This window comes from Nyctereutes procyonoides, unplaced genomic scaffold, assembly GCF_905146905.1.
Source record: "Nyctereutes procyonoides isolate TBG_1078 unplaced genomic scaffold, NYPRO_anot_genome, whole genome shotgun sequence".
NCBI lineage: Eukaryota > Metazoa > Chordata > Mammalia > Carnivora > Canidae > Nyctereutes > Nyctereutes procyonoides.
Window position 1 is genome coordinate 8891483 of NW_026575126.1, and position 26151 is coordinate 8917633.

Genomic DNA, 26151 nt, shown 5'->3' on the forward strand with positions numbered 1-26151 from the left:
TACAGAAAGTGTTCAGGACAGTGAAGAGCCCAGGCTTGTAGGAATTGCAGCAAATCAGGTCGCAAAAGCAGTTTCTGGGTTCTTCTTTTTCGTTTTTTTTTTTTTTTTGTTTTGGATTTTTAAATTTAAACTCAATTTAATTAACAAATACTGTATTATTAGTTTCAGAGGTAGAATCCAGTGATTCATCAGTTGCATACAACACCCAGCATTTATCACTTCAAGTGCCCTCCTGATGAAAACAGGAGGGAGACAAATCATGGGAGACTCTAAGCTATAAACAGACTGAGGGCTGCTAGAGGGGAGGTTGGTGGTGGGGGAGGATGGGATGGTTGGGCTCTTCTAAGAAGAACTAGGTGGGGGAATCTGAGCTTGTTTGTTTGTTTTTAAAGATTTTATTTAGTTATTCATGAGAGAGGCAGAGACACAGGCAGAGGCAGAAGCAGGCTCCCTGTGAGCCCCTGCGGGTCTTGATCCCAGGACTCTGGGATTATGACTTGAACCCAAGGCAGATACTCAACTGCTGAGCCACCCAGGTGCCTCTCTGAGCTTGTTTTTGAGGATAATATGGAGTCATTGAGGTATTAGAACTGAAGGATGACATGATAAAATAGATTTGGGGGAACTAAGCCTGGAAATACAACGTGGCCGTATTTTATAGAGGAGAAACTCTAGGAGGCTGCTGTAGCCATACCTGAGTGAGTGAGAAGGGCTGGGGTCGGGGACAGCCACAGGCATTTGAAGTAGAGAAAAAAGCCTGAGTAATATTGTCAAGGCAGAAATGGTGGTTAGGGGGTGGACTGATGCTCAAAGGAGAAGAGAGAAGGGAAAGTTCAGAAAAAGCAAATGTCACTCCCAAGATGTCTATCCTTGGAGCCTCTATGAGAAGAGTGATTAGAAACGGGGCGGTTTAGATGTAGAAATTGTTTGTGGGAAAGTCAGGGAGAGATGTTCAGTTCTAGATATTTTGTCTGACAGTGGCACTCTCTTTCATGTATTTTTAAAAAAGATTTTATTTATTTATTCATGAGAGACACACACAGAGAGAGGCAGAGACACAGGCAGAGGGAGAAGCTGGCTCCCTGCAGGGAGCCCAACGCGGGACTCGATCCTGGGTCCCTGGGACCACACCCTGGGCCGAAGGCAGGTGCTCAACCACTGAGCCACCCGGGTGACTCTCATGTATTTTTTTGGCAAAGGTTTAAAGTGTTCACAATGATGAATTTTGGGGGTAGAACGTGCCACTTTGTCATCTTTTAATGTCCCAGTTTGCTCAGCCCTTCTATCCAGCTAGATGCCGGTGTGGCATTTACCACAAAGATCCTGTGGGAGGAGATAAATGAAGAGTGAAGTTCTTTTTTGTGGAGTGTGGCAGGTGTGTTAGATGAATACTGACTGTAATTGATAAATGTGTCTTCAGTGTAAAACCCCAGCCGAATAAAGACCCAGGCTAAACATGCACTCTTTTCCTATTCTAGTTGAGAAAGTGTCGTTAAAAAGAAAATTTATTAAAGGCTGACGTTTTTAATTAGGTGAGAAAAGTGGAACTATAATCCGTAAGACTAAGAATTTTGTGATCTACGTTTCCCAAGACGCTTACCTTAAGGCAGTGATTGGTTTCTTAGAACTATGACATTTCAGGAGCATTAGGAATTAGTGACAACGGTGAATAGAAGACGGGTAACAGTTTTCAACTGTTCTTAAGCTTTGTAATAGCAGTGTAGGAGGAAGGGGGGCAAAAGTGATGCTACAATATATAAGTGGCTTCCCTAATATGGCTCAATAGGATGAACATAATATAACTTATTAGAAAAACAGCAATTATGTCAATAACACACATTTTGCCTGAGTATTTGTACAATGGGAGTTGTCACATAATTATAGGAAAATGGGTCTAACACATTGTGCTCAAAACTGTGGTAAGAGATTATTCCTTTTGTGTATGGAAGATGGCATATGAAGTGAAAAGGCAGATTATAAAACAATGTGTGGTAATACCCCATTTCTGTAAAAACAATCTTTTAAATGTAGAAGAAAAATGACTTATGGTATAGGTATACTGAAATCTAATAGTTGTTTAGGTGAGTTACGAGTGAGTTCTTTCTCTAGGCTTCCTGTATTTTTTTGCATTTTTATTTTTAATTTATTTTTATTTTATTTTATTTATGTATTCTTTTTTAAAATTTATGTATTCTTTAAAGATTTTATTTATTTATTCATGAGGGACAGAGAGAGAGAGGCAGAGACACAGGCAGAGGGAGAAGCAGGCTCCTCACAGGGAGTGCGATGTGGGACTCGATCCCAGGACTCCGGGATCATGCCCTGAGCCAAAGGCAAAAGCTCAACCCCTGAGCCACCCAGGTGACACTTTTTTTTTTTTTTTTGCATTTTCAATATAAAATGAACATACTCACTTTCATAACCAGAAAATAATTATTTATAAAAAGAGGCTAGCATTTCTAGGCTAGGAAGTAGAGAAACTGAATCATCTACTTTTAGTGGCTTTATAGTTTTTACCTATACAACTATTCTCATTTTAAGCAGTTTTCTTTAATATTATAAATGGTTCTGTGTTAGAAATAGGGTATAATTCCATTGTATCACCTCTTTAAGATTGTTTTTGTAAGTATGTTTCATACCTTTCTGAAGGCTGATATAAAAATATGTAACAGTAAGCCAATAATACAAGTGAACAATGACTCTTGATTTCTTGAACTCTTATGATAAAATCATACTGTGGAATAAAGTAAGTTTATTTTTATTTTATTTATTTATTTTTAATATAAAATAAGTTTATGAAAGCGTAAAACTATTTTAGCCAGTACTTAAAACATTTTTGCTTTCATATAGGCGTCCCGAGGTTCATAATCTTTTTTGTAACACGGTCTCCTCTGGATTAAAGCTACAGACCTTCTTCCCAGAGGTGCACATTAACTTTTGCCTGTGATTTCAAGGAGTCATAAAAATGGCTGAGTTTTTCTGCAATGACATCTTAACTGAAGAACCAGATTTGGGTCATAGTTACTCCATTTCCCATAAACATCATGCACCGTTCAGTCTCATCAAAGGAACAAAAAAAAAAAAAAAGAGTTAAGAGCAGCTGCTTATGTGTGTGTTTCGTGGGGTTGCTTCGCGTGTTGCCAGCCCTTTTGATCCAAAGGACAACTGACGCCTTGTACATGTGGCATCCACTTCTTTCTTTTTATCTGCCCCAACATCCTACCAGCTGAATTAAAAACAAACAAAAACTCATGGCTATTCTAAAGGTGTCTGAGAGATGTTGATGAGAGGAAGGGCACGTGGAAAAGAAGAAATGTGCAGTTAACATTTATTTTATTTATTTTATTTTATTTTATTTATTTATTTTATTTATTTATTTTATTTATTTATTTATTTATTTATTTATTTATTTATTATTTATTTATTTATTTGCAGTTAACATTTTAGATCCTGGGGCACAAGCTAGGTTTTAGGTCAGCTGTTCTGAGAAGTGTGTGTTTGTGTGTGTGTGTGTGTGTGTGTTGGGGGCTAGACGTAGGGTAGGGAGTGTTTGAGTGGTGTTTAGAGACAGTTCCATTCGTGTATGTCCAAGCACTGGAAGGCCTCTATAGGAATCGCTTCACTGCTTAAACAAAATTCTGTGTTGTGAGATGTCTTGTAGTTGGGGACTGTAGAAGACCTTACCAAACTGGCTTGCACAGAAAAGGGAATCTTCTGAATCAAGCGTCCTTGAGTGATGCTGGCATTAGCAAAACTCCATGTGGGGCTTGTATAATGTGATCAGGACTCAGTTTCTTACTCTTTCTTTTTGCTCTGCTGCTGAGGCATCAGCTTCATTATTCACATATCATGTTAAGGTTAGCTTGACCCTGTGTCCCAAGATGGGGGTCAGCAACTATTGGGACTGTGTGCTTCCTTATTCATGTAGAACAGAAAAGGAGAGTCCTTGTCTCAGAATTTCTAGCAGAAGTCCTTAGGTTCATTCTAATTTCACTCACATGGCCACCTCTGAAATAGTCACTTGTGATAAGGGAATCCATCAGGTTTCCCATCCCTAAAGCCCCCTTCTCCTGAACCACAGTGATCCTCAAATGACTGATGGGTCTGAGAAGACAATGAGTGTGATGGAGGGTCTCCACTGATGAGTGCTCCCATGAGGGGTTTATTTATTTATTTTTTAAAGATTTTATTTATTTATTCATGAGAGACATTCACAGAGAGAGGCAGAGACATAGGCAGAGGGAGAAGCAGGCTCCATGCAGGGAGCCTGATGAGGGACTCGATTCCATGACCCCAGGATCACGACCTGAGCTAAAGGCAGATGCTCAGCCACTGAGCCACATGGCTGCCCTGAGGGCTTGGGTTTAAATTCAGCCACTTTGGAGAATCTGAGTAGAGCAATGGGAGGGTCATGTGTTGTCTCCACCCTCCTGTAAACTGAAGGGGTGTGTGTGTGTGTGTGTGTGTGTGTGTGTGTGTGTGTGTTGTAGAGGGTTGGGAATCATAGTTTCATGGAAAAGATAGAGCCAAAAAGAGACCTCTATATCTGAAGTGACAAATTTCTGAACATTCTCGGAAAACTATTGCAAATATTTCTGATGGGGAGTTTGAAAGGAGCAGATTTCTTCTCTCCACATTGAAATGTGCCAGCAGAAGCATTCTTTGATATGAACCAGGCTGCTGGGCTGAGCGCATTTTATACATGAGCCACGTAAATGTTTAAAACAACATCATATTTTGGTGTTTTTCACATTTTATGGATGAGAGTTTATTCTCTTCAAGTTCACACAATTTGCAAACAGAGCTGGGGTTTAAACTCAAGTTTTCTGATTCTGAAGTCCGTCTTGTTCACTGAGCAAGTGTTGGATGTAGCTGTGTCTGTCTATACTCACCTCCTGTTGAAATCATGGTTCTGTCTCTGCTCAGGAAAGGGATGATCCCTGTTCTACTACCCAGTGAGGGCCCTCATGGGACCAGAACAGACTTTGTGCTGTTAGAAGTGAGGAGAATGCTCATTTCCCCCACTGAGTCACTCTCTCAGTTGGGGATCTAGCCATATTATCTGTGTTCATTCTGAAAATAGGGCTTTGGTTTCTGTCAGCCCCTCTTATTTCTCTAGAGGTGGGGGTGGGACTAGAGACAGACCTTTTTCTGTCTTCTCTGTTTCCCATTTTCTCCACTTGAACTTCATGGTATAGCAGAGACTGGAGGTTGGTCTGTTTATTGAAAATACCACTTAAAATGGAGTATCATAAAGAGTGATACAAGTGTATATAAACATCTCATTTTAAAACCTGTATATTCTTTTACTATTTTTTAAAAAAGATTTTATTTATTCATGAGAGACACACAGAGGCAGAGACATAGGCAGAGGGAGAAACAGGCTTGCTGTGGGGAGCCCAATGTGGGACTCAATCCCAGGATCCCGGGATCACAACCTAAGCCAAAGGCAGATGCTCAGCCACTGAGCTACCCAGGCTTCCTTACTATTTTTTTTTTTTAATGTAAAAACCCCTTTCTTTGAGTGGAGGACACAAATTGGAGTTCTGTAAAGTCCTATATAATTACAACCTTAATGCATGCTTATAGGTTCTGTTTCATTTTTAAAAACAAGATACGTGAAATGCTGAATGTTTAAAGATATTTTTCCTAATCTAGTGTTGTCTTGCCCACACCTAATTTTTTTTTTCTTTGTATCTTGCCCTCATGGAATCTTTCCAAAGCAGTTAACCTACTTTTCCTAGCCATAATAACTCCTCGGTTCACACGAACTTCATCAGGGCACGTACTTTTAAATTAAATTACATAATTAGAGTAACAGATACAATTGCCACAAAAGGAACTTGGGAACAAATGTGACTGCTTTTTGGTGCCATCTACTCAACAGTGGGAACAGCTGTGCACACACAAGCTGTGAGTGTCCTGTGTCCTATGAGACCTGCTGCAGGTGGATAGTCTGTGTGCTTCACAGGAGTGAGGAACCCTGAATCTAGTGACTCCAGCTAGCTGCAGGCTGGTTACTAGTGTCCAGTGTATGAACTGCATCCCTCTCCTCAGCCCCAAGAGAGGCCTCATATAAACTTGTTCATGGGAAGTGAAGGGACTGATTTAGGGGCTCTTGGCCTGGTTGGTTAGACATGCTTAGGGCCAGCACAACCAAAAGTAGGCCAGAGAAGAAACATTCTCCACATTTAAAACATTCATCACAGAAGCACGGAACTTGTCCTCCCCACCGCCCCTCCGCCCCTGCCCCAGCCCCAGTGGGTGAACAGGACCATCCTGCCTGTTTTCATATGTAAACTGGTTGATTTAGGTCCCTGAATCATAGGATCATAGGGAAACATGGCTTCTGCTTCCTCAGCTGAAAGGCTGCCTTTCTGGTGGCCGGGCCAAGCCAGAACTTAAATTTTAACTTTTGGTGCCACCAAGTGGTTGGCTTTGAGATGACTATTCTCATGGAGAACAGTTTGACAAATAATGACTTAAAAAAAAAAAATCTGGGGTGAATTGGCGAAGCACATAGGATTTTTAGGACAGTGAAACTACTCTGTATGCTACTGTAGTGGTGGATATATGTCATTAAATTTTCCAAATCCACAGAAGGTACAGCACCAAGAGTGAACCCTAATGTAAACCATAGACTTTAGGCAGTGATGTGTCAGTGTAGGTCTGTTGATTGTAACAAATGTACACGGTGGTGGTGGATGATGATGATGGGGGAGGCTATACATATGTGGGGGCAGGAGGCATATGGGATATCTGTCTGAAGTTTTGCTGTGAACCTACAATTGCTTTAAAAAATAAAGCTTATTAAAAAAATCTTCCATTCTACCTACATTTTTCCCTTCTAGCTACTAGTGTTGCAAGTAAGAGCAAGGTAAGATAGAGACATCATCTAGGGAGGCTGGCTGACTTCTCCAGCGTGGATAAAGTTATCCCTTGATAAAGTTCCCACATTTCAGAGTCTTTAGCTTTGTAAATCTTAGAAACTTTTAATTTTTTTGCTGTCTCCAGAGTTGTTCCATTTTCTAGGGTTATATCATACTCAATAACTTCTAAGAGACTTGTTAAGTCAGAATGCTAGTGTAGTACTTTACAATTAGAAATGTAAATGTCTGGTAGACCAAAACACATGTGTTAGCTGAGCAATGCATCTACTGTCCTGTAGGAAATTTATATGGGAAGACAGATTATACTGAGTAGGCTGCTTGGTGAAATCACACGGGGGTGTGTGTGCGCACACACGTGTGGTAGATGGAGTGGGATGTGTGAGGTTGTTTATCTTGAAGGTTAGTATCATTAAGCTGAGACTGTCTTTTTGAAAATTTAATTTGTGTATAAGAGAGTGTGGGGGTGGGGCAGAGGGTGAGAGAGAGAACAACTAGGGGAGAGAGGCAGAGGAAGAGGATAAAACAGACTCTTTACTAAGCAAGGAGCCTGATGTGGGACTCAACCCCCAGGACTCTAAGATCATGACGTGAGCCAAACGCAGATGCTTAACTAATGGAGCCAACCAGGCTTCATTTTTATTTTATTTTATTTTTAAAAATTTATTTTATTTTATTTATTTATTATTTTTATTTTTAAAAAATGTTATTTATTTATTTTATTTAAAAATTTAAACTTTTAAATTAAATTAAATTATTTTTTAAAATATTTTATTTATTTACTCATGAGAGACACAGAGAAAGAGAGAGGCAGAGACACAGGCAGAGGGAGAAGCAGGCTCCATGCAGGGAGCCCGACGTGGGACTTGATCCTGGGTCTCCAGGATCACACCCTGGGCTGAAGGCAGTGTTAAACTGCTGAGCTTTCAGGCTAACCACCTGAGCCACCCCTTTTTATTATTATTTTTAAAAGATTTTAGTTATTTATTTGAGATAGGAGAGAGAGTGAATGAATGAATGAATGAATGAGTGGGGAGAGAGAGAAGCAAACTCCTTGCGTAGTAGGGACCCGAACACCGGGCTCAATCCCAGGACCCTGGAATCATGACCCGAGCTGAAGACAGACGCTTAACAGACTGAGCCACACAGGTGCCCAAGGCTGAGACTATCTTGAGCACTTTAGGTCTGTATGTGACTCAGAGCTGGGAACACGTTGCTGGGTGGTGCTGATGACAGACTGACTTCATCTTTCTCTTTGGACACTCTTTTGGAAACTCTGTGCTGAGAGTTTTAAATGCTATAGACTTGCTGATAAAGCTCTAGTCTTGGAGGATCTCTCTGGTCACCATGATTAGCATTAGCATCTTCAGCCACCATTTATAGGCTTTTGCTTGGGAGAACTGGTCTCTTTATTGCATGATAATTTTTAATTTCATTCTCAGAAAAAGACTTGTTTTATGTTTTAGTGATCATGTCCCAAGATGTGGGTTAAAATTAATATATAAAATCCTAATCACCTAGGTAGTAGATTCCCAGTAGCAAAACAGTACTTGCTGATAGGAATTATTCTAGATTCTAAGTCAGTTAGAATCCATTTCTGCAGTCCACTTGATGTCTGTCTTGGGAGCATTGTATAGACCTCACAACCTACTTGCATATACCAGCCTGTCCTGTAGTTCCTCATTGGAGCTCCGATATCTCTAGTTCTTGGTATGGCCTCTCCCTGCCCCCACCTCTGTCCCTTGTCCCAAACTGCTGCCATATAGGGTCCTCAGCCAAGGGTACTCGGGGGATATTTGCAAGGTTGTAAATTGGTAGCCTGTGACTAGAATCGGATCCATAGATCTTTTACTTTTGCCAGTATGTTGTTTTTATGAGTTTGGCTTAATTGACAAAACTTAAAAATGAGGAGATTCATAGAGAACTCTGAGTATCTAGTTTCTTTTCAAACCAGTTGATTCAGCTATGCCGCGCATTTCCACAGGGCAGTTAAGTTATTGGAGTGGCCTAGAGAGGGCATGTACCTTGGAGTTATCCTCAGGCCCCACCCTACCTTTTCGCTCATTTATGTTACTGCTTGGTATTGGGAAAGGACTGACTCTTGGTGCATAGGAAAAGCAAAAGAAAAATAAGACACATCAAGCCTAAGGAAAGCAGTGGTTTTCCATGGATTTTTTGCTCACTGTTCTTTTGCCTGCCTTCTGAGGGGAATTCCTTCCTTGAAACTTGTTCCTAGCCTTTGTAGAATCCTGCTTCTCTCAGTATGACACCACTGAATATATGCCTTGTGCTTGTAAGAGGTGTGGTATTGGAATGCCATTGGGGAAAGCATCTAAACTTTGGGGTCACAAGACCTGGGTTTGAACCCCAGCTCTGCTCCTTACTGCGTTCTGTTTCCTTTTCTGTAAAATGAGGGCTGTAACTCATCTCATGGGTTGGTAGGAGTATTAACTGAGATTCCGTGTATAGAGCATCATGTAGAAGGTAGGTACTCAAATAATAGCACCTCCATCAAGACATGACTCTTCCTTGTTCATGACCTTAATGAAGTCTGGCTAAACCTCTGCCTCTGCTCCTCTGTTACTTAGACCCCTTTTTTTCTTATAATAAAGCTGTTTTATTTTTTATTCCTTACAACTTCCAGTCTTTCCCAACTGTACACTTCAAATATTTCCATTTTCTTTTTGTAGCCACTTGTATGTAGAATATAAGAATAATGATGGTAGGTGAATTTATTTTGTTTAGGAAATTGTATAAGAAGGATCTGATCTCCCATCAGATCCCTAATTGTGTATATAGTTTTATGATAGAAACTACATTTGCTTTCATAGCAGTCTGTTGAAATTCTTTCTGAATATACACACCTTTCTCCCTCCGTTGTTTGTTTATAGAAATAGGACCAAGGTCAAAGCCTGGAAAGTCATCAACAGAAAAAATTGGAACCGAAAGAGGGACACTTCGCCTGAGATCAAAGGGTCCTGCCACCGTGGAAGAAATGGTAGGTTACGTTTCTTTAATTCTCATTCTGCTTGGAAATGTGTGGCTATTCATGTTCATTAGAGCTGGAAATAAAGGTAAAGCCACAAAGTTAAACAAAATACCACATACTCTAATTAAAGCATGGACTTTAATTCATTGCCTACTTAAACAGTATGAAAATTATTGAAAGCATTTAAGAAGGAAATGTAGAAAGTAAGCGTAAGAGAAGAAATTGCCATCTATAGCCATCTTCAGCTACCTGCAGACAGCATTTGCTAGTCTGTAGACATCTGGACTGGCTTGAAAACTTAAATAATATTATTCATACTAATGAATATCATTATTCATGAACTTTAGTCTCCTCAGGTAAAACATTTTATAGTCATCTTTGACTCTTCTCTTTCATGTCCCATGGCCCTCCCATTAGCAAGCCCTGGTGGATCTACCTCCCTAATAGACCAGAATCCAGCAACTTCTCACTACCCGTGCCCTTATTACTCTGTCCCAGGGCACCTACAACTTATCCTGAATATTGCAGTTACCTTGTATTAAGTCTTCCATGTTCACCCTTGCCCTCTTTCCCTCTCTGCTCGGCACAACAGCCAGAATTAAAAACACAGGTGGTTCTTCTTCTGTTCCAGACTCTCTAGTGGTTTTCCATGCCACTTAGAATAAAAACTAAAGCCCTCAGATTGACCAATGTGATTTGACTCTGCACTTCTTCTCTGCTCTTGTTTCCCACCACTCTCCTCCTGGCTCTCCCTGCTTCAGCCACATGGGTCTCCTGGCTGTCCTCATATACTCCAGATGCATCACACTTCAGGGTCTCTGTATTGCTCTCACCTCTCCCTGAATGCCTTGCCCATTTATGGGCATGGCTCACTCTCCTGACTTCATGTTTCTGTCCACATATCACCTTATCTAAAAGGCCTTCGTTGAATATCTTGCATGAAGAGCAACTCCTATCACCCCTCCTCCTGCCCAATCTTCCTTGCCCTTAGTTATCTTTAGAGCCCTAAGCACTAAAGGACACATTGTATCTTTGTTTCTTGCCTATCTGTTTAGTTCCTTTGCTCATATGTTTTGTTCACTGCTGCTACCCCAGCGCCTAGAACAGTACCTGACACATCAAAGGAGTTCAGATCTTTGCTGAATTAATTAATAAATGATACATTTAAACTTGAGAAGAGTAGGGTTTTTTTTTAAAGCTTCAACTTATTTATTTATTTATTTATTTATTTATTTATTTATTTATTTATTTATTTATTTATTTATTTATGATAGTCACACACAGAGAGAGAGAGAGGCAGAGACACAGGCAGAGGGAGAAGCAGGCTCCATGCACCAGGAGCCTGATGTGGGATTCGATCCCGGGTCTCCAGGATCGCGCCCTGGGCCAAAGGTAGGCGCTAAACCGCTGCGCCACCCAGGGATCCCAACATTTTTCTTTTTTCTTTTTTTTAAGACTTTATTCATTTACTCATGAGACACACACACACACACACACACACACACACACACACAGAGGGGCAGAGACACAGGCAGAGGGAGAAGCAGGCTCCATGCAGGGAGCCTGATGTGGGACTCGATCCTGGGTCTCCAGGATCACGTCCTGGGCCAAAGGCAGGCGCTAAACTGCTGAGTCACCGAGATGTCCCAAAGAGTAGGGTTTTGCTGATAGACTCAGTCAGTTTTTGAGTGAAAAATACCGAAAGGAGAGGAGAGAAATGGAGGGAGGAGAGGACAGCAGGGGTGAAGAGAGGCAGGGGTAAGGACTCAAGGTGGCAAGTGGTGGTCTGCTCATCCAGTGAAGACAGAGATAACGAAGTCCTCCTGTAGGCAGAGGGGAGGTCAGGCAGGTGTCTGAGGCTGGGGAGCTCCTGCAGGCAGGGGGCTAGTTGTGTGTTCATATTGTTCTAGGATTCCCCATGTGTTTGAAGAGCAGAAGAGTGAGACAGGTGAACAGTTAGGAAGCTGTGTTCACAGAATGGGATCCCAGAGCTTGCTGGGTAATGATGTCCAGGTCAGTCATGGGGGTGGTTTGTTGGAGCAGACACTCAAGGAACCATGAGGCCAAGGTCGTGCTTTTGAATGTTCGAGTCATCCAGGATGTTGTCGGTTCAGGGGAATCCAGAGGAAGATTCTGAGTTCAGTACCTTGGTACTGGGTAGTGAGTGCAAGGATTGATGTGGATGCAAATGACAAGGAAGAGACCTGGGAGAACCAGAAGCATTTTGCAAATGAGATAGGGTGAGGTATGTGAAAAACTCGGGGCAGTGACATCTGGTCATTCAGAGTCTTTAACTTTCCTAGTATCCTGCACACTCGCAGGCATATTGCTGCAGACCAGGAAGTGTTTATTATGTGAATGAACAAACCGGAGTGGAAGAAAGGAATCTGGAAGAGAATGGAAGAATAATGAGGAGGCTGGCAGGGAAAGCCAGGAGAATGACAACTGCTTTCCAGTCTAGGCTGTGAGGAACAAAGGCCAGATCTTAAAACTGCTTACAAAGCAGACAGAGGCAGCAGGAAAACTCTATGTTGCTTGGGGAGGAGGGGAGGGGCGTCACCTTCGAATAGTTAACATAATTCATTTGTGTTGAGCACCTGCTATGCATAAGGTGCCGGGATGAAAAAGAGCAGCTGAAGATCTATCTGGGGAAGTAAGAAAGATTCATTTGAGGATAAACATCTCAAATTCGATTCCTATTTGCATAGCCTGTTTCATTAAATAGGGTAATTGAAAGTAGCTTGTAATAAAAAGAAAAAGCTAGTTTGATACTTATATTAAATTTGGTGCAAATGACTTATCATCTAAAGGATTTATAGATTGGAAACAAATCACCCCCCCTTGCAACCCAGCACACATTCTGAAAACTGTGGAAGATATTTCACCTGCATACCTCATAAAATTATTCAGTATGTGTTTCTTGAGACAGGTGCAGTCCAGGCTGGTGATACAAAAATGAATAAAGACCTTGTTTCTCCTTGAAGGGGAGGGGGAGAGGTGTTGAAAGAAGCTATTGAAAACCAGGGAATAGGTTTAGTGTCACAGAAGAGGGCTAATCAGTTGCTGTCAGGGATGGGGAGAGAGGGACGGGTAGGGGGTGGAATATATTTCCTGAAGAAATGATTGAGTTGGTTAAAGATGGGGAAAAGAGTGTTCTAGGCTTGAAACAACGATGGGCTTGGGGACCTTGGGATTTGAGTGTGGGGTGCTGGTGGGACCTGCTGGGGGTGAGGAGACCAGGGTCAGACGTGAAAAGTCTGTGGGAATGCGGGAGTCATTTAAGAATTGTGAGGAGAACAACATAATTTTACATTTTAGAAAAATCCCTTGGATTCTAGTGGATGGATTGTTGAGCAGGGTATATTTGAGAGGGTGAAGATTGCAGGCAGAGACAAAAAATAGAAAACTTCTGCAAATACCAGAAAATGAGAGCTGAATCCAGGCAGTCAGAATGTGAGTGGAGAAAAGGTGATGAGATCAAGAGCCTGTTGCTTGACATAGTACATCCAAAATACACCATAAAGAAGGCAAGAGTGGTATGTCATAACTGTTACTGTTTTTAAGGCTTAGTTCATATAAGTAAGAACATGAGAAAGTTGTAATAATGTTCTCAAGGAAATAAAAATTGATATTCATAATAAAATGGATATTTCTAATAAGTTTGGAGAACACAAAGCAACATATATTTATTTATAGCAGTATTAAAAATATTATGAGTTTCTTACAGTTTAATCTTGAATTCTACATTTGTACCGATAGTTGATTATTTCACATCTTTGGGTAATTTTTTTTTCAGCTAGGAAACCATTTAAAAACAAGTATTGAAATAAACTGAATGCAGAACCAGACTTTACCAACATTAAGCCAAGATTTTCAAAGAATAATAAAATGTATCCAATCATGTTTTATCACTGAAACCTTTAATAATTGTTTTAGGAAGAACGAAATATTTTGATACCGTTAATGCACAAAAATTACTTAAAAGTGGTGGTTGGGGCAAGTGAGTGGCTCAGTTGGTTGAGCATCTGACTCTTGATTTCTGCTCCAATCATGAGCTCAGGGTTGTGAGGTCAAGCCCCGTGTTGGGCTCCAAGCTCAGCATGGAATCTGCTTGTCCCTTTATCTCCCCCTCTGCTGTCTCTCTCAAATAAATAAAATATTAAAAATAACAACAAAATGATTGTTTTCATCATTTCATCCTTATAACGTTTCTATTTTTGTATGTTTTTATAATGTATACATTAATATAGTAATAAATGTGTGTAATCTATGAAAGATACATACTGTTAAAAAAATGATTAAAGAAAGGGTGCCTGGCTGGCTCATTCGATAGAGCATGCAATTCTTGATCTCAGGGTTGTGAGTTCAAGCCCCAAGTTGGGCATAGAACTTACTTCAAAAAATAAAAATATAATAAAATATTATTAGAATTAAAATCATTAAAGGAGACAATTTACATGATACAAACAGACTTTACTCACGAGGTGGACAATCCCCTTTCAGAGAATTGCAAAAGGTAGAAGTCAAGAAACTTGACGGGATAAAGATTAAAGAACAAGTAAGAGAAAAATAGAAATTTTTCAATTGGCTGGGGCCACATACTGAATCTTGTTTGGGGTAAGAAGTCCCAGAATTGGCTTATGTTTGGATATTGGCTGACTAGGTTATACTGTGTTTCTGATTAAGCAGAGTATTTACAGGGACAAGAAAATTAGATAACATGACACCTTGGACAGCGTGGCTCCCTCCGTCTTGGGCCTAGAAAATTATATCAATGATACATGAAAATTAAAAAAATAAGTAATAAAAGTATGTGTTCAGATATATTTTACCAGTAGGGTGATCCCTTCAAAGGTTTGGAGACCCTTCATCTACATGATGAAGGCCAAAGCCCTTTTCATGGCCCATAAGACCCCTTAAGATCTAGTCCTGTCAGGATATACTCTTTATCAGACTCTGTGACCTCACATAGACTTTGTGTATCAATTGTGATACTTTTTTTTTTTTAAGATTTTATTTTTAGGTAATTTCTATGCCCAATGTGGGGCTCAAACTCACAACCCTGAGAGAAAGAGCCCCAGGCTCCACCAAGTAGGTGAGCCAGGCACCCTTGTTGCAATATTTCTATTTGTACTGTCTTCTCCTGCTTATCTTCCACCAGTTTATTTATTCACGATAGACACACACACAGAGGCAGAGACACAGGCAGAGGGAGAGGCAGGCTCCCCGCAGGGATCCTGATGCAGGACTTGATCCCAGGACCCCAGGAGCATGACCTGAGCCAAAGGCAGAAGCTCAACAACTGAGCCACCCAGCTGCCCCATGAAAACACAGTTTTTAAGTCTTTTTCTCAAGTCTTCAGTGACTCTTAAGAGATTTAAACTTACTTTGCCTGTGATGGCTCTTCATATCCTTTAAAATTTTTTCTTATTATCTATTTTCATACTTTTGTTTCCTCTTCTAGATTGTTAGCTACCTGGAGAATGTGTTCTCACTTTTCTTCTTTGAATCTGTAGCACTTAAAGCTGACACTAAAAATAAGTATTTACCGTATTGATTTGTATTGAGTTACAGAGCACATTGTACATCTATTTCCATTCAAATGAACTGATGTACACAACCCTGAAATGGCTCCTTGCCAGATTTTCCTTTATCCTTAGGCTTAACATTCAGGAGGTTTCAAGTAAAAATAATATCTTATTTCTCTTTTCTTTGATAAAGCCCTCTGAAATAAAAACAAAAGCAATTGAAAAGATTGATAATCTTCTTGAATTGTACATGGGAATCCAAGATACTGATTTAGGTAAGATTATACTATTTTTAAAAGTCTTATATTTCTTAATTTGATGGAATTTAGTACTTCTTTATGTCTTGCTTGCATTTATAACCAATGATACTTTTCAAGATAAAAACTATGTGTAGAGTGATGAGAAAAGCATAATGAAAATAGAGATAATAAAAGAATAATGAAAAGACCTTGCCCTTACCATTTACTAGCTGTGAGTCAAGTCAACTTTTCTAAACTTCAGTTTTTAATCTACAGAGTATAAACTATAATAAGAATAGCTTTTCTTCATAGGCTTGTTTATGGATTTAAGAATTACATATGAACAAATTTTGTAAATGACACCTATGAAATGTATTTGATACATCAGATCTACATTGATTAAGTTACATGTTATGATATTGAAGTTACGTGCCCTTAATAGGATTAATGAGACCCTGGGAGCAATGAATCAGAAATAGGAAGGAAAAGGAGGCACCTGTTGTGTGATTGATAAGGGCAGTTGAGCAGTTGAATTTTGGGATATTTCTCATGTCGCCATTAGGATGTCGGGTTCTTGATTTATCAGTTGCAAATAACGAAACAATAGCAACCAAATTTCAACTGACATGATAAAAGAGGGGAAATGTTTTGGTTCTTATTATTGAAAAGTTCAGAGGTAGATCATGTGTTCAAAAATGGCTAGATACAGAGTTCCCATGCTGTCATCAGGATGTGGTTTCTCTTCTTTCCATTCAGGCTGTACTTTAGGCCTCTGCAATGTCCCCTGGGATCTTCAGGCCCTCCCTCATGGAGTCAAATTGATGGCCATTGGCTCCATCCTCTACACTTTGCTGTCAAGTGTGATGGGAAAAGGGGAGGGCCTTTTCCAAGTCATTCAAACAAAATGCTATGGTTAGGTCTGGGTCAAATGCTCTACCTCTGAAGCCAAGAGTGACTGAAATGCTAGGGCTGAGCTGGTGAAAAGTCCTGGTGCCTCCCACATATAAGTCAGAAAAAAGTGCCCTTGAGAAGGGCAGATGGATGCTGGGTGGGGAGAGCAACTGCACTGTCACGGTGGGTTTGTGCATGCATCGTGTGTGTGCATAGAGTGTGTGTGTTTGGATCAGGTACTTAATACATTTTTTAAAGCCAAAGACTTGGACTGTTTTGTTTCCCTGCTACCAGGTAAAGTATTTTACTCTGGCCCAGGTAGGATATTTGAAAATCATTATTCCTTTTCTATTTCCGCTCATTCTTCCATTTTTTCTTATAGTCTATTCTTATGTTTTTCTTGGTTGTCTGAACTTTTAAAATAAAATTTCTGTGAGGGACATACAGGTGCTGCCTGTAATTGAAGAAAAATTAATACTTTTTTTCCTTTCCTTTTTATATTTTCTTGATTCGAAATATAAAATTTGCATGAAATGGATACTTGCTCCACACAGACAAGAAGTTAAAGCTGAGATTATCCTATAGAAAGCCATTGTTTTAGAATTTTTCTCCTCAACTCATTCGTGTTTGGAAAAACAGACTTGCATAAGTGAGGTGGGTCTGTGAAATGATGCAAATCAAAGCAAAAGGGATTTCTGAATGGCAGTGCTCTTAAACTCAGGTTAGGCAGTATTGGTTGGAAAAATAACATATATCTCTAGTTGAGAAGTTCTCAAACAGTGTAATTGAATATTACACGTTTGAGAAACTAGCCTATCCATGTGCGATCTTGATGAACTCAAGGAGAACCACACTTCAAAGGGAAGAACTAAAACAGTCATTAGAACTTAATTTTGGGTATAGGTCTTATAGTTAATTAAGTGTAACTTTGGAATAGTTAAATAAATTAGTTCTTTTGTTATTAAATATATACAAGTATACATAGAAGAACAATGGACAGTGGAGTAATTCTAAATGAATTAAGAAGTAGTTCATTGGGAATCCATTTCTCCCACTCTGACAAATTCAGAGCACTAAACATTCCTCACAAATTCTTTGTAAATTAATTCGTAATCCCATTGTAAAGTTAATTAATCATCTGTAGCAAATTCCTCCAATGACTTGGAAAGCCATTATCATTAAACGTGATTAGCAATGTGATCAGTCATCTAGGGAGGTAAAGTTTAATGAAAGTAATTATTTGAAGAATATCAACCATTGTTAAATTAGGAATTTCTGTCATTATTCAGATCTGATTAGCATGAAATATAAATCACAAATGTGACACTGATTCAACAGATGAATATATTTGCTTGTTTTTATTCCCAGTGTTCTTAGCTTTCAGAAATGTTAAGTCTTAAGGCAGATTGCAGTGAAATCATGTTATTCTGGAGTTGTTAATATAGATTTACATTAAAGAGTGAAAAAAGGAATATGACCATAAAATGACTAAAACGAAAACACTATCATCACAAAGCATTGGGATGTATTTACCACTTGAAATAGGAAAATAACTGAAATGAGTTTAGGAAGTAACCCTGGAGGTGACAGTGCTTTCTTTGGTTGTAAAGGTAAGCTGTGAACTATGGCTTTTCAACTGACCCAATGCCAACATATGTGCCTTGGAATGTTATCCATGGGGAAAAATGGATTCTGGAAGATTTTGAGTCCTGTAACATCTTGTATGAGACTGACCTAACTTAATGAAAAGTTGTATCAGAAAAAAAAGTTGTATCATACAAGTTTCCTCATGAAAATTTAAGGCAAATGTGTAAATTATATGTATAGAAGTATAAGTGTCCTGATGATACCAGTTTAGGAGTTTGGAGATCGTCCTAGCCACGTCAAAATTTTAGGATTTCTAATTTATTTAAGAGATCCAGAAATGTTTGGAAAAGAAATTTGAATGATAGATTCTAAGTAATTTTTTCCTATAAAATCTTTCTTAGCTCCTTTAAAGAATACAATAATGTTGTTTTAATGAGATAATTACATTTCTTAGGATGATTTTCTTTCTTTGGTGAATTCCAAACAGTGAGTACGAAAGAAAGTTATCCTTCTCAGAAAAGGCCAATGATTTTGGAAATAATTTTTCATTAACAAAAAAACCATATTCAACATTGGTCATATTTTTGATGTTTGACTCATGTCTGAGTTGCTTGAAATGGATTATTTATGAAAAGTCTTAGAGAAATAAGTGCTAAAGACCTCCCTTGGAAGGAGATACAACTACAGATTTAATGGTTAACAATGTTTAGGACTAATCTTTATTTAATCCTGCTACGTGTCATGTTATAGATTTGAAAACAGAGAAGTTTAGTAACTTGCCTCAAGTCAGCTAACAAGCCAAGATTCAATTCTGGGATCGTTAATACCAAGATTTTTCATCTGCAGTAGTATCTTATGCTTTAAAAGTTCTGTTTAAGTATTTAAAAATTTAGTGGGAAATATAAATAGACCTAATTCACCAAAATAAGTTTGTTAATAAATGACGTAAAAGTGGTTTAGTTCTGGTAATGATACAAAGATATTTTCAAGGTGGACACTAGAGGTCAGCACTTAGCTGCCATATGTGGTATAACAATTCTTTAAGTGGACTTTAAAAAATTTATTTATTATTTTTTGCCAGATTGCATTTGGGTGTTAAATATTATTGCAGTGTATTGCAGATCTACTATAGGTGAAGAAGTATTTTAGTAGCTGTCATATTAACGTGATATAATTTTATAAAAAGTTCTTCAATTTGCTAAAGTTTCATTTTGCTTTCCTCTTAAATCAGAGATAAAGTCTTTAAACAAAAAGGATAAAAATCATTCACGTTTACTTCTCCTCTAAGAACGTTCAACTTAGCAAAAATTCTTACATGTTTTAGTGCATGTGCCATTCTTAATTTCTTTCAAAATTCATATGGCAAATTACGTACTGTTTTTTTTTTTTTAAAGATTTATGGCACACTGTTACCTATAGTATTTCTAATCCCATAATGAAGCTGCCTAATTGGTATTTTTGTTACTTCTACCAGACCAGGAGTTCTTTGAGGGCAGATACTATATTGCTCCTACTACAGTATTTCTCCTAGAGTAAATATTTGGTAAATGTTTGTTGACTGACTGTGTGTTGAGAGGCACAAAAATAGTGAATTCACAGGGAGTATGGGTCCTAACTTCATTAGTTTGAAGATTTAGCCCTTGGACAAATCATTAAACTTTGAGCCTTAATTTCCACATCTTTGTGAAAGGGGTATAATAAAAATCTTACTGGGTGGCCAACACATTCAGTTGAATAATATGTATAAAGTTCTTGTCACATCATAAATAATACGTACAGCTATTATTTTTATCAATGATCACTAATAATTATTACTAGTAATAATGGTAGTGGTGGTAGAGGGAGGACTTCTACCTGGAGGACTGACCCACCCTGGGACTGTCATGAGTATGGAAGTTCTCCTTTTCCGCTGTGTCAGCACAAGCGCATGAGTGAGATTATGCAGTTGGGATTGTGAGGTTGTGGTTTGGGCACACCTTAGACCATCCTTGTTTCTCATTTTATAACTAAGGAACTCAAGCCAGAAATTGCAAGTCAGAGTAGGCAAGGTCTGGAATGTATTGTCCTGGGCTCAGTGCACGGGACGATGCTACTGAGCTTCCTGAGGTACCACCCAGCCATGTACCAGGTTATTTCTTAGAGGGCAGTAGGTACATGTATGTGTGTGAGTGAGATATTGGCTTTCCCTGTCCATCAGTGAACGTCTGATTCCCTCCAGCATTTAAGAGCATCATTCATCTGCACTGTTAGTTTCTGCTTCTGAATGGTCTGCAGATTTTCTTATACCTTCTGTGTGCATCTTATTTCTTCTTCAACCAGATTGCATAGCACCCATATGTTAGAATAATCTCAGGTAGCTGTCTCAATAAGTGCTATCTGTAGAGTCCATGAGAAATATTTAAAAGGGTAGACTTAGCAAAATTCTAAACTCGCGTCCTAGTGAGGCAGTACTTACCTTTAAGTTTGAGTTACTCTCCTTTCACAGCCAGGCTGCAGGACCAGATTCTGGGGTTTGCATTCTCCAATGCATGTTAATCCTGTCAGTGTAAAGATTATTAAAGTGTAGTTACAAAGCTGCCTCCTGGGCATCTACCAGTATGCATAAGACACTGAGCTAGTTCCCATGGGCGTAAAGGACTGAGTAGGCTATTCAATATCTGTTGGGAGTTTATTCCATTAATAGGGAGAGAAATATATAGATGAAAATAATGACAATACAGAGCAATGTTAAATATGCACAGTGAGAACTTAGCACTTAAAAGTGTGGTCTGGGGCCTGGCGTTACCTGAGAGTTGTTGGAAATAGGGAGAGGAGGATCACAGGCAGGTTTCCTCATAAACCCAGGCATCTGGGTTTATTTTATTTTATTTTATTTATTTTATTTTTTAAAGATTTTATTTATTTATTTATGAGAGACACACAGAGAGAGGCAGAGACACAGGAGGAGGGAGAAGCAGGCTCCATGTCAGGGAGCCCGATGTGGGACTCGATCCTGGGACTCCAGGATCACGCCCTGGGCCAAAGGAAGACACTAAACCACTGAGCCACCCAGGGGTCCCGGCGTCTGGGTTTATGAGGAATATCAACAGAGTACTGTTTCCTGAGCCCTTGGCTTCTTATCTCCTTGTGTGAAAATGCACACCAAGGACAGCTTTCCTCTTTTCTTGATTAACTTAAAAACCAGAAACTTTCTCTTCAAGTGAACATGTCTACTATATTTTAAGTCTTTTTCCATTGTCTGCGTAGAGGTTTCTCTTTCTAATATTTTATTACAATAATTTTCAAACATATAATAGAGTTGAAAGATTCTCTTAATATTTTACTATAATCTCTTCATCACCTACTTCTCCACTTATCCATCCTATTTAGAGATTTTTGTAGAAACAGCTATGATTGTAATATAAAATTTATATACTACTTTCTCACTAAATATTAAAAGATTTACTCAGTTTATTAGTTATTCATAAATATTGTTTCAAACGATTTTAAGATATTTCATTAAATATTTCATCTAGGGACACCTGAGTGGCTCAGTGGGTGAGCATCTGCCTTTGGCTCAGGGTGTGATCCCGGGGTCCTGGGATTGAGTCCCGCATTAGGCTCCCCGAAGGGAGCCTGCTTCTCCCTCTGCCTATGTCTCTCTGCCTTTCTCTGTGTCTCTCATGAATAAATAAATACAATCTTAAAAAAAATTTTCATCTAATTTATTGGTAATGATTCTGCATCTTAGATTTTGTATTTAATACTGTTACGTACATTTTTATGTTAACTTCTTTTCTGTTTTTAAGATTCAAAGAAAAATTAGATTCCCTTATATCCAAAGGAAATAAAAACACTGTGTTGGAGAGATGTCTGGACCCGCATGTTCATAGCAGCATTATTCACAGTAGCCAACAACCTAAGGCAGTTGTCAAGACATGGGTAAAGAAGCTGTGGTGTATATATGTACCATGGGATATGTTCAGCTGTAAAAAAGGAGGAAATCCTGCCATTTGGACGACATGGATGGATCTTGAGGCATTATGCTAAGTGAAACAGTCATACAGAGAAAGATAGTGTATGATCCTACTTACATGTGGAGCAGACTCCTTGCTCAGCACAAAAAAAGCACCCCTCCCTCCCCCCCAAAAAAAATCCTCTCTCATACTCCTAGAAAAAGAGACTACATTTGTGGTTACTAGAGACAGGGAGAGGAATTGGAGAAGGTGGTCAAAAGGCATAAAATTCCAGTTATAAGATAAATGAGTACTAGGGATATAGTATACAGCATAACAACTATAGTTAATCAGGATGTTTGGCGTATAGGAACGCTATTAAGAGAGTAAGTCCTGGGTGCCTAGGTGGCTCAGTCATTTAAGCGCCTGCCTTTGGCTCAGGTCATGATCCCAGAGTCCTGGGGTAGAGCCCCACATCAGGCTCCCTGCTCCGAGGGGAGCCTGGTTCTCCTTCTCCCTCTGCTGCTCCCCCTGCTTGTGCTCTCTCTCTCTCTCTCTCTCTCTCTCAGTCAAATAAATACATTCTTTAAAAAAAGTAAATCCTGGAAGTTCTCATCATAAGGAAATTTTTTTTCCTTTTTAAAAATATTTATATGAGGTGATAAGTGTTAACTTATTGTAATTATTTCAGACTATATGTAAGTCAGGTCATTATACTGTACATCTTAAACTTATATAGTGATATATGTCAATTATATCTCAATGGAACTGGAAGAAAAAAAGTATAGACTCCCAGAAGTGGAAAATGTTAGATAAGGATGTGAATGTTTTAAAAAAAGATGTATTATTTTAGAGTGAGCATGGGGTGGGGAGAGGCAAAGGAGAGGGGAGAGAGAATCTCAAGCAGACTCCCTGCTGAGCACAGAGCTGGATGCGGGAGCCCCATTCCACGACCCTGAGATCATGACCTGAGCTGAAATCAAGAGTCGGACACTTAACTGACTGAACTACCCAGGCGCTCTATGATGTGAACATTCATAAGGATTTTGATTGTACTGGTTGCCAAATTGTTTTTCAAAAGCCAAATTTATGAAGTCAAGCCTGTGTATGTGAATGTTTGCTTCCTAATATCCTGGCTGGCACTGACGTGCCATTTAAAATACATGTAAAAGTTTCATATATTTTTCATATATTTCCAAATCCTTTGGCTGAAGCAGAAGGTCCTTCTTCCTATTGTTTGTTTCTGGATTGACTATAAATGCAAAAGATTTTTGAGTCAGGGCTGAGGCCTGAGGCAAGGTAAGAGTGAGAGGGACAATGATGAAAAGAGATTCAATTCCTCACTTTTTTTTTAAGATTTTATTTACTTATTAATCAGAGACATAGAGAGAGGCAGAGACATCGTCAGAGGGAGAAGCAGGCTCCCTGCAGGGAGCCCGGTGCAGAACCCAATCCCTAGGACCCCAGGATCACGACCTGAGCTCAACCACTGAGGCACCCAGAGGTCCCAAATTTCTCCTCACTTGCTTTTTATAAGTATTTTTGAAGCAATTTTAAACCTTGAGAAAGGTTATAAGTACAGTACAAAACCTTTTTTCCCTTGGGAAATAATTACTCCCTTGGGAATAAACTTATGGTATTAGTTGCCCCCAAATACTTTAGCGCATATTTCCTATGAACAAAGATATTCTATCTAAACACAATATAACCAGGAATCATGAAATTAATATTGATACATTACTGTTAGCTAATATTCGTATGTTATGTTTTGCTAAACACCCTAATATCCATTATAGCAGAAGAGCATGTTCAAAATCATCTGTTACTTTTATTTATATCAATTTGGAATGGTTTTCCACTCTTGATTTTAATGACCTTGATGCATACGAGCTATTATTTTATAGAATGTTCCTCAATTCTGGTTTGTCTAATTTTTTTTTTTTTAAGAATTACCTTTAGGTGATATCCCTGGCAGAAATATCAGACATGATGCTGTGTTTTTTTCATTACATCTTATTGGGAGGCATAGAATTTTTAATATTGTTCATGTTGATGACTTAAAGTGGTATTTGCTAGTTGTCTCCACTATGAAGTTATTCTCTTTGTAGTAAGTATTTGGTGGAGAGAGATTTTGAAACTATGTAAATATCCTGTTGTTTATGATCTTACCTACCTTCTCTCCTCTGTCCATTTGTTGTTCAATCATTCCATTATGGATTCATGGTTTCTTTCTTTTTCCTTTTTTTCTTCAATGGGATTATAATCTATTACTATCACTACTTAATTTGTTGCTTAAATTATCCCTGATTTGCAGGGGATGGCTCAACCCGGATGGCTCCACGGTTGAGAGTCTGCCTTCGGCTCAGGTCATGATCCTGGGGTCCTGGGATCCAGTCCTGCATCGGGCTCCTTGCTTCTCCCTCTGCCTATGTCTCTGCCTCTTTCTTTGTGTCTCTTATGAATAAATAAATAAAATTTTAAAAAATTTATCCTGATTTGGTCAGTGTGAGCTCTTTCACCTTAACTTCTGTGTCTTTTTACATGTTCCCACCATTTTTTGACTGTTTCTTACTTTCTGGCAGAAGATGAGATGTTCTTGGTCATATTTTACTTTGTCTTCTCTAGCCCTGGAATCAGCCATTTCTCCTGAGAACTCTGATTCTTCTTAGTGGAGAATGGTGTTTAAGAGCCAAGATCTGGGGCTTTGTGTGCTCATTGCTGTGTGCGTGTCCCTGCTCCCAGGCCCCTACAGTGGACTGAGGAATGTGTATGTGCATGTATTTACCTAGTGTTTAATCTCTCTGTATTGAAAGATATCTCCACTGATCCCTTCAATTCTAATTCTGCAGGATTCATTCTCATTTTATCCATTCCCGTTTAACTTTCTCTGGCAGTGACAAAACTGGTTCATAGTATTCTTAATAAATGTACTTATGTGATCAGTCCCCAGGTATGTAACCAATCTCTCATCATTGTAGCTGCTGTCTTCTCCCTTCGGCCCCAGTCCCCGAGCTCTCCTTAACCGTATCCAGACTCTCCATCCTGTACCAGGTTGTTTTGGCCATACGGAAGCCTCCTTAACTTTACTAGAGCTTAGATTCCTGCATCGAGTCACTCCAGCCACATCCCACTTCTGCTCTGACTATGGTGCCTCTCTTGGGCCACATCTCCTCCTTTCCCTTTAGCCTGTGTTAGTACAGAGCTGCTTGAGACAAGGCACAGTTCTCAGTTGCTCTTACGAGCCCTAGCAGATTTTAGCCGAAAGACCAGACCTCTTTGGCTCATTTAGAGAAATCCTACAACTGTTGGTTTGTTCAACCTTAACCTGAGAGGAAAGGAGATACTGAGCTTTGGTGTTTCTTTTTTTACCTGGAGGTCCTTCACCCAAGTTCCACATCACATCCACACTGTCTCTTTCTGGTTGCTGGTGCTTAGAAGGGGCTGAGAAAAAAACCCAGCCAAGCCTCATGGGTTCCCAGCCAGTTAGGTCAGGTCCCATGGGAATGTGTAGTCCTGAAGAGACCAGATCCCCAGACATGAGAGCTGGGGCTTGGGCAACTTACTAGAAAAACAGAACAAGGGCACCACTTTCACTTTCTATCTCAAACTAGAAAGCGGCTCAGGAAAAGTTACCTGGATTCCATGAGTGGACAGATACCTTCCTCTTCTCTCTAGCTTGATTTTCCCATTGCAAACTGTTATCCCTTACTTTGGAGGGGTGAGGAGTGCTAGCTAGGTTCCCTCATAGCTGGGAGTGGGGTAGTGGTAGAGGGGGCAGAGGGAGCTAGTGACTGGGCGGGTGGAGGAGGGATGATGTACTGACTTTCCTGGCAGGGTTAGCCATAGGGTTTTCTCTCAGGAGCTCTCATTCCACCCTGAGGAATAGCAGTAGTTCCTGACTGACAGGCTCCAAGGCGGAGAAGAGGCCGGGGTAGCAAATCTGGGTGCAGTGAACAGATTGTTTAAAAGTGTATTTGCTACCCTGACATACGATAGTATGTTATTATTATAAAATGTACTAGAAGTATGTCTATGCATGTTAAATTTAGGAAGTAATTTTTCCTAGTGCTGTTTTTCTCAATTCCCTGATGCTGT

At 39.4% G+C, this 26151-nt stretch overlaps 1 protein-coding gene across 1 annotated transcript in view; it reads left to right on the top strand.

Annotated features, from left to right (window-relative positions):
• GIPC2 (GIPC PDZ domain containing family member 2) overlaps positions 1-26151 on the top strand; it is a gene marked incomplete at its 5' end in the record, with an annotated part of 50618 nt that overhangs the window by 20565 nt on the left and 3902 nt on the right. Inside the window, 2 exons of the mRNA XM_055339321.1 lie at positions 9779-9885; positions 15598-15679. Coding sequence (XP_055195296.1) covers positions 9779-9885; positions 15598-15679 — 189 coding nt within the window. The remainder of the gene's footprint in view (positions 1-9778; positions 9886-15597; positions 15680-26151) is intronic.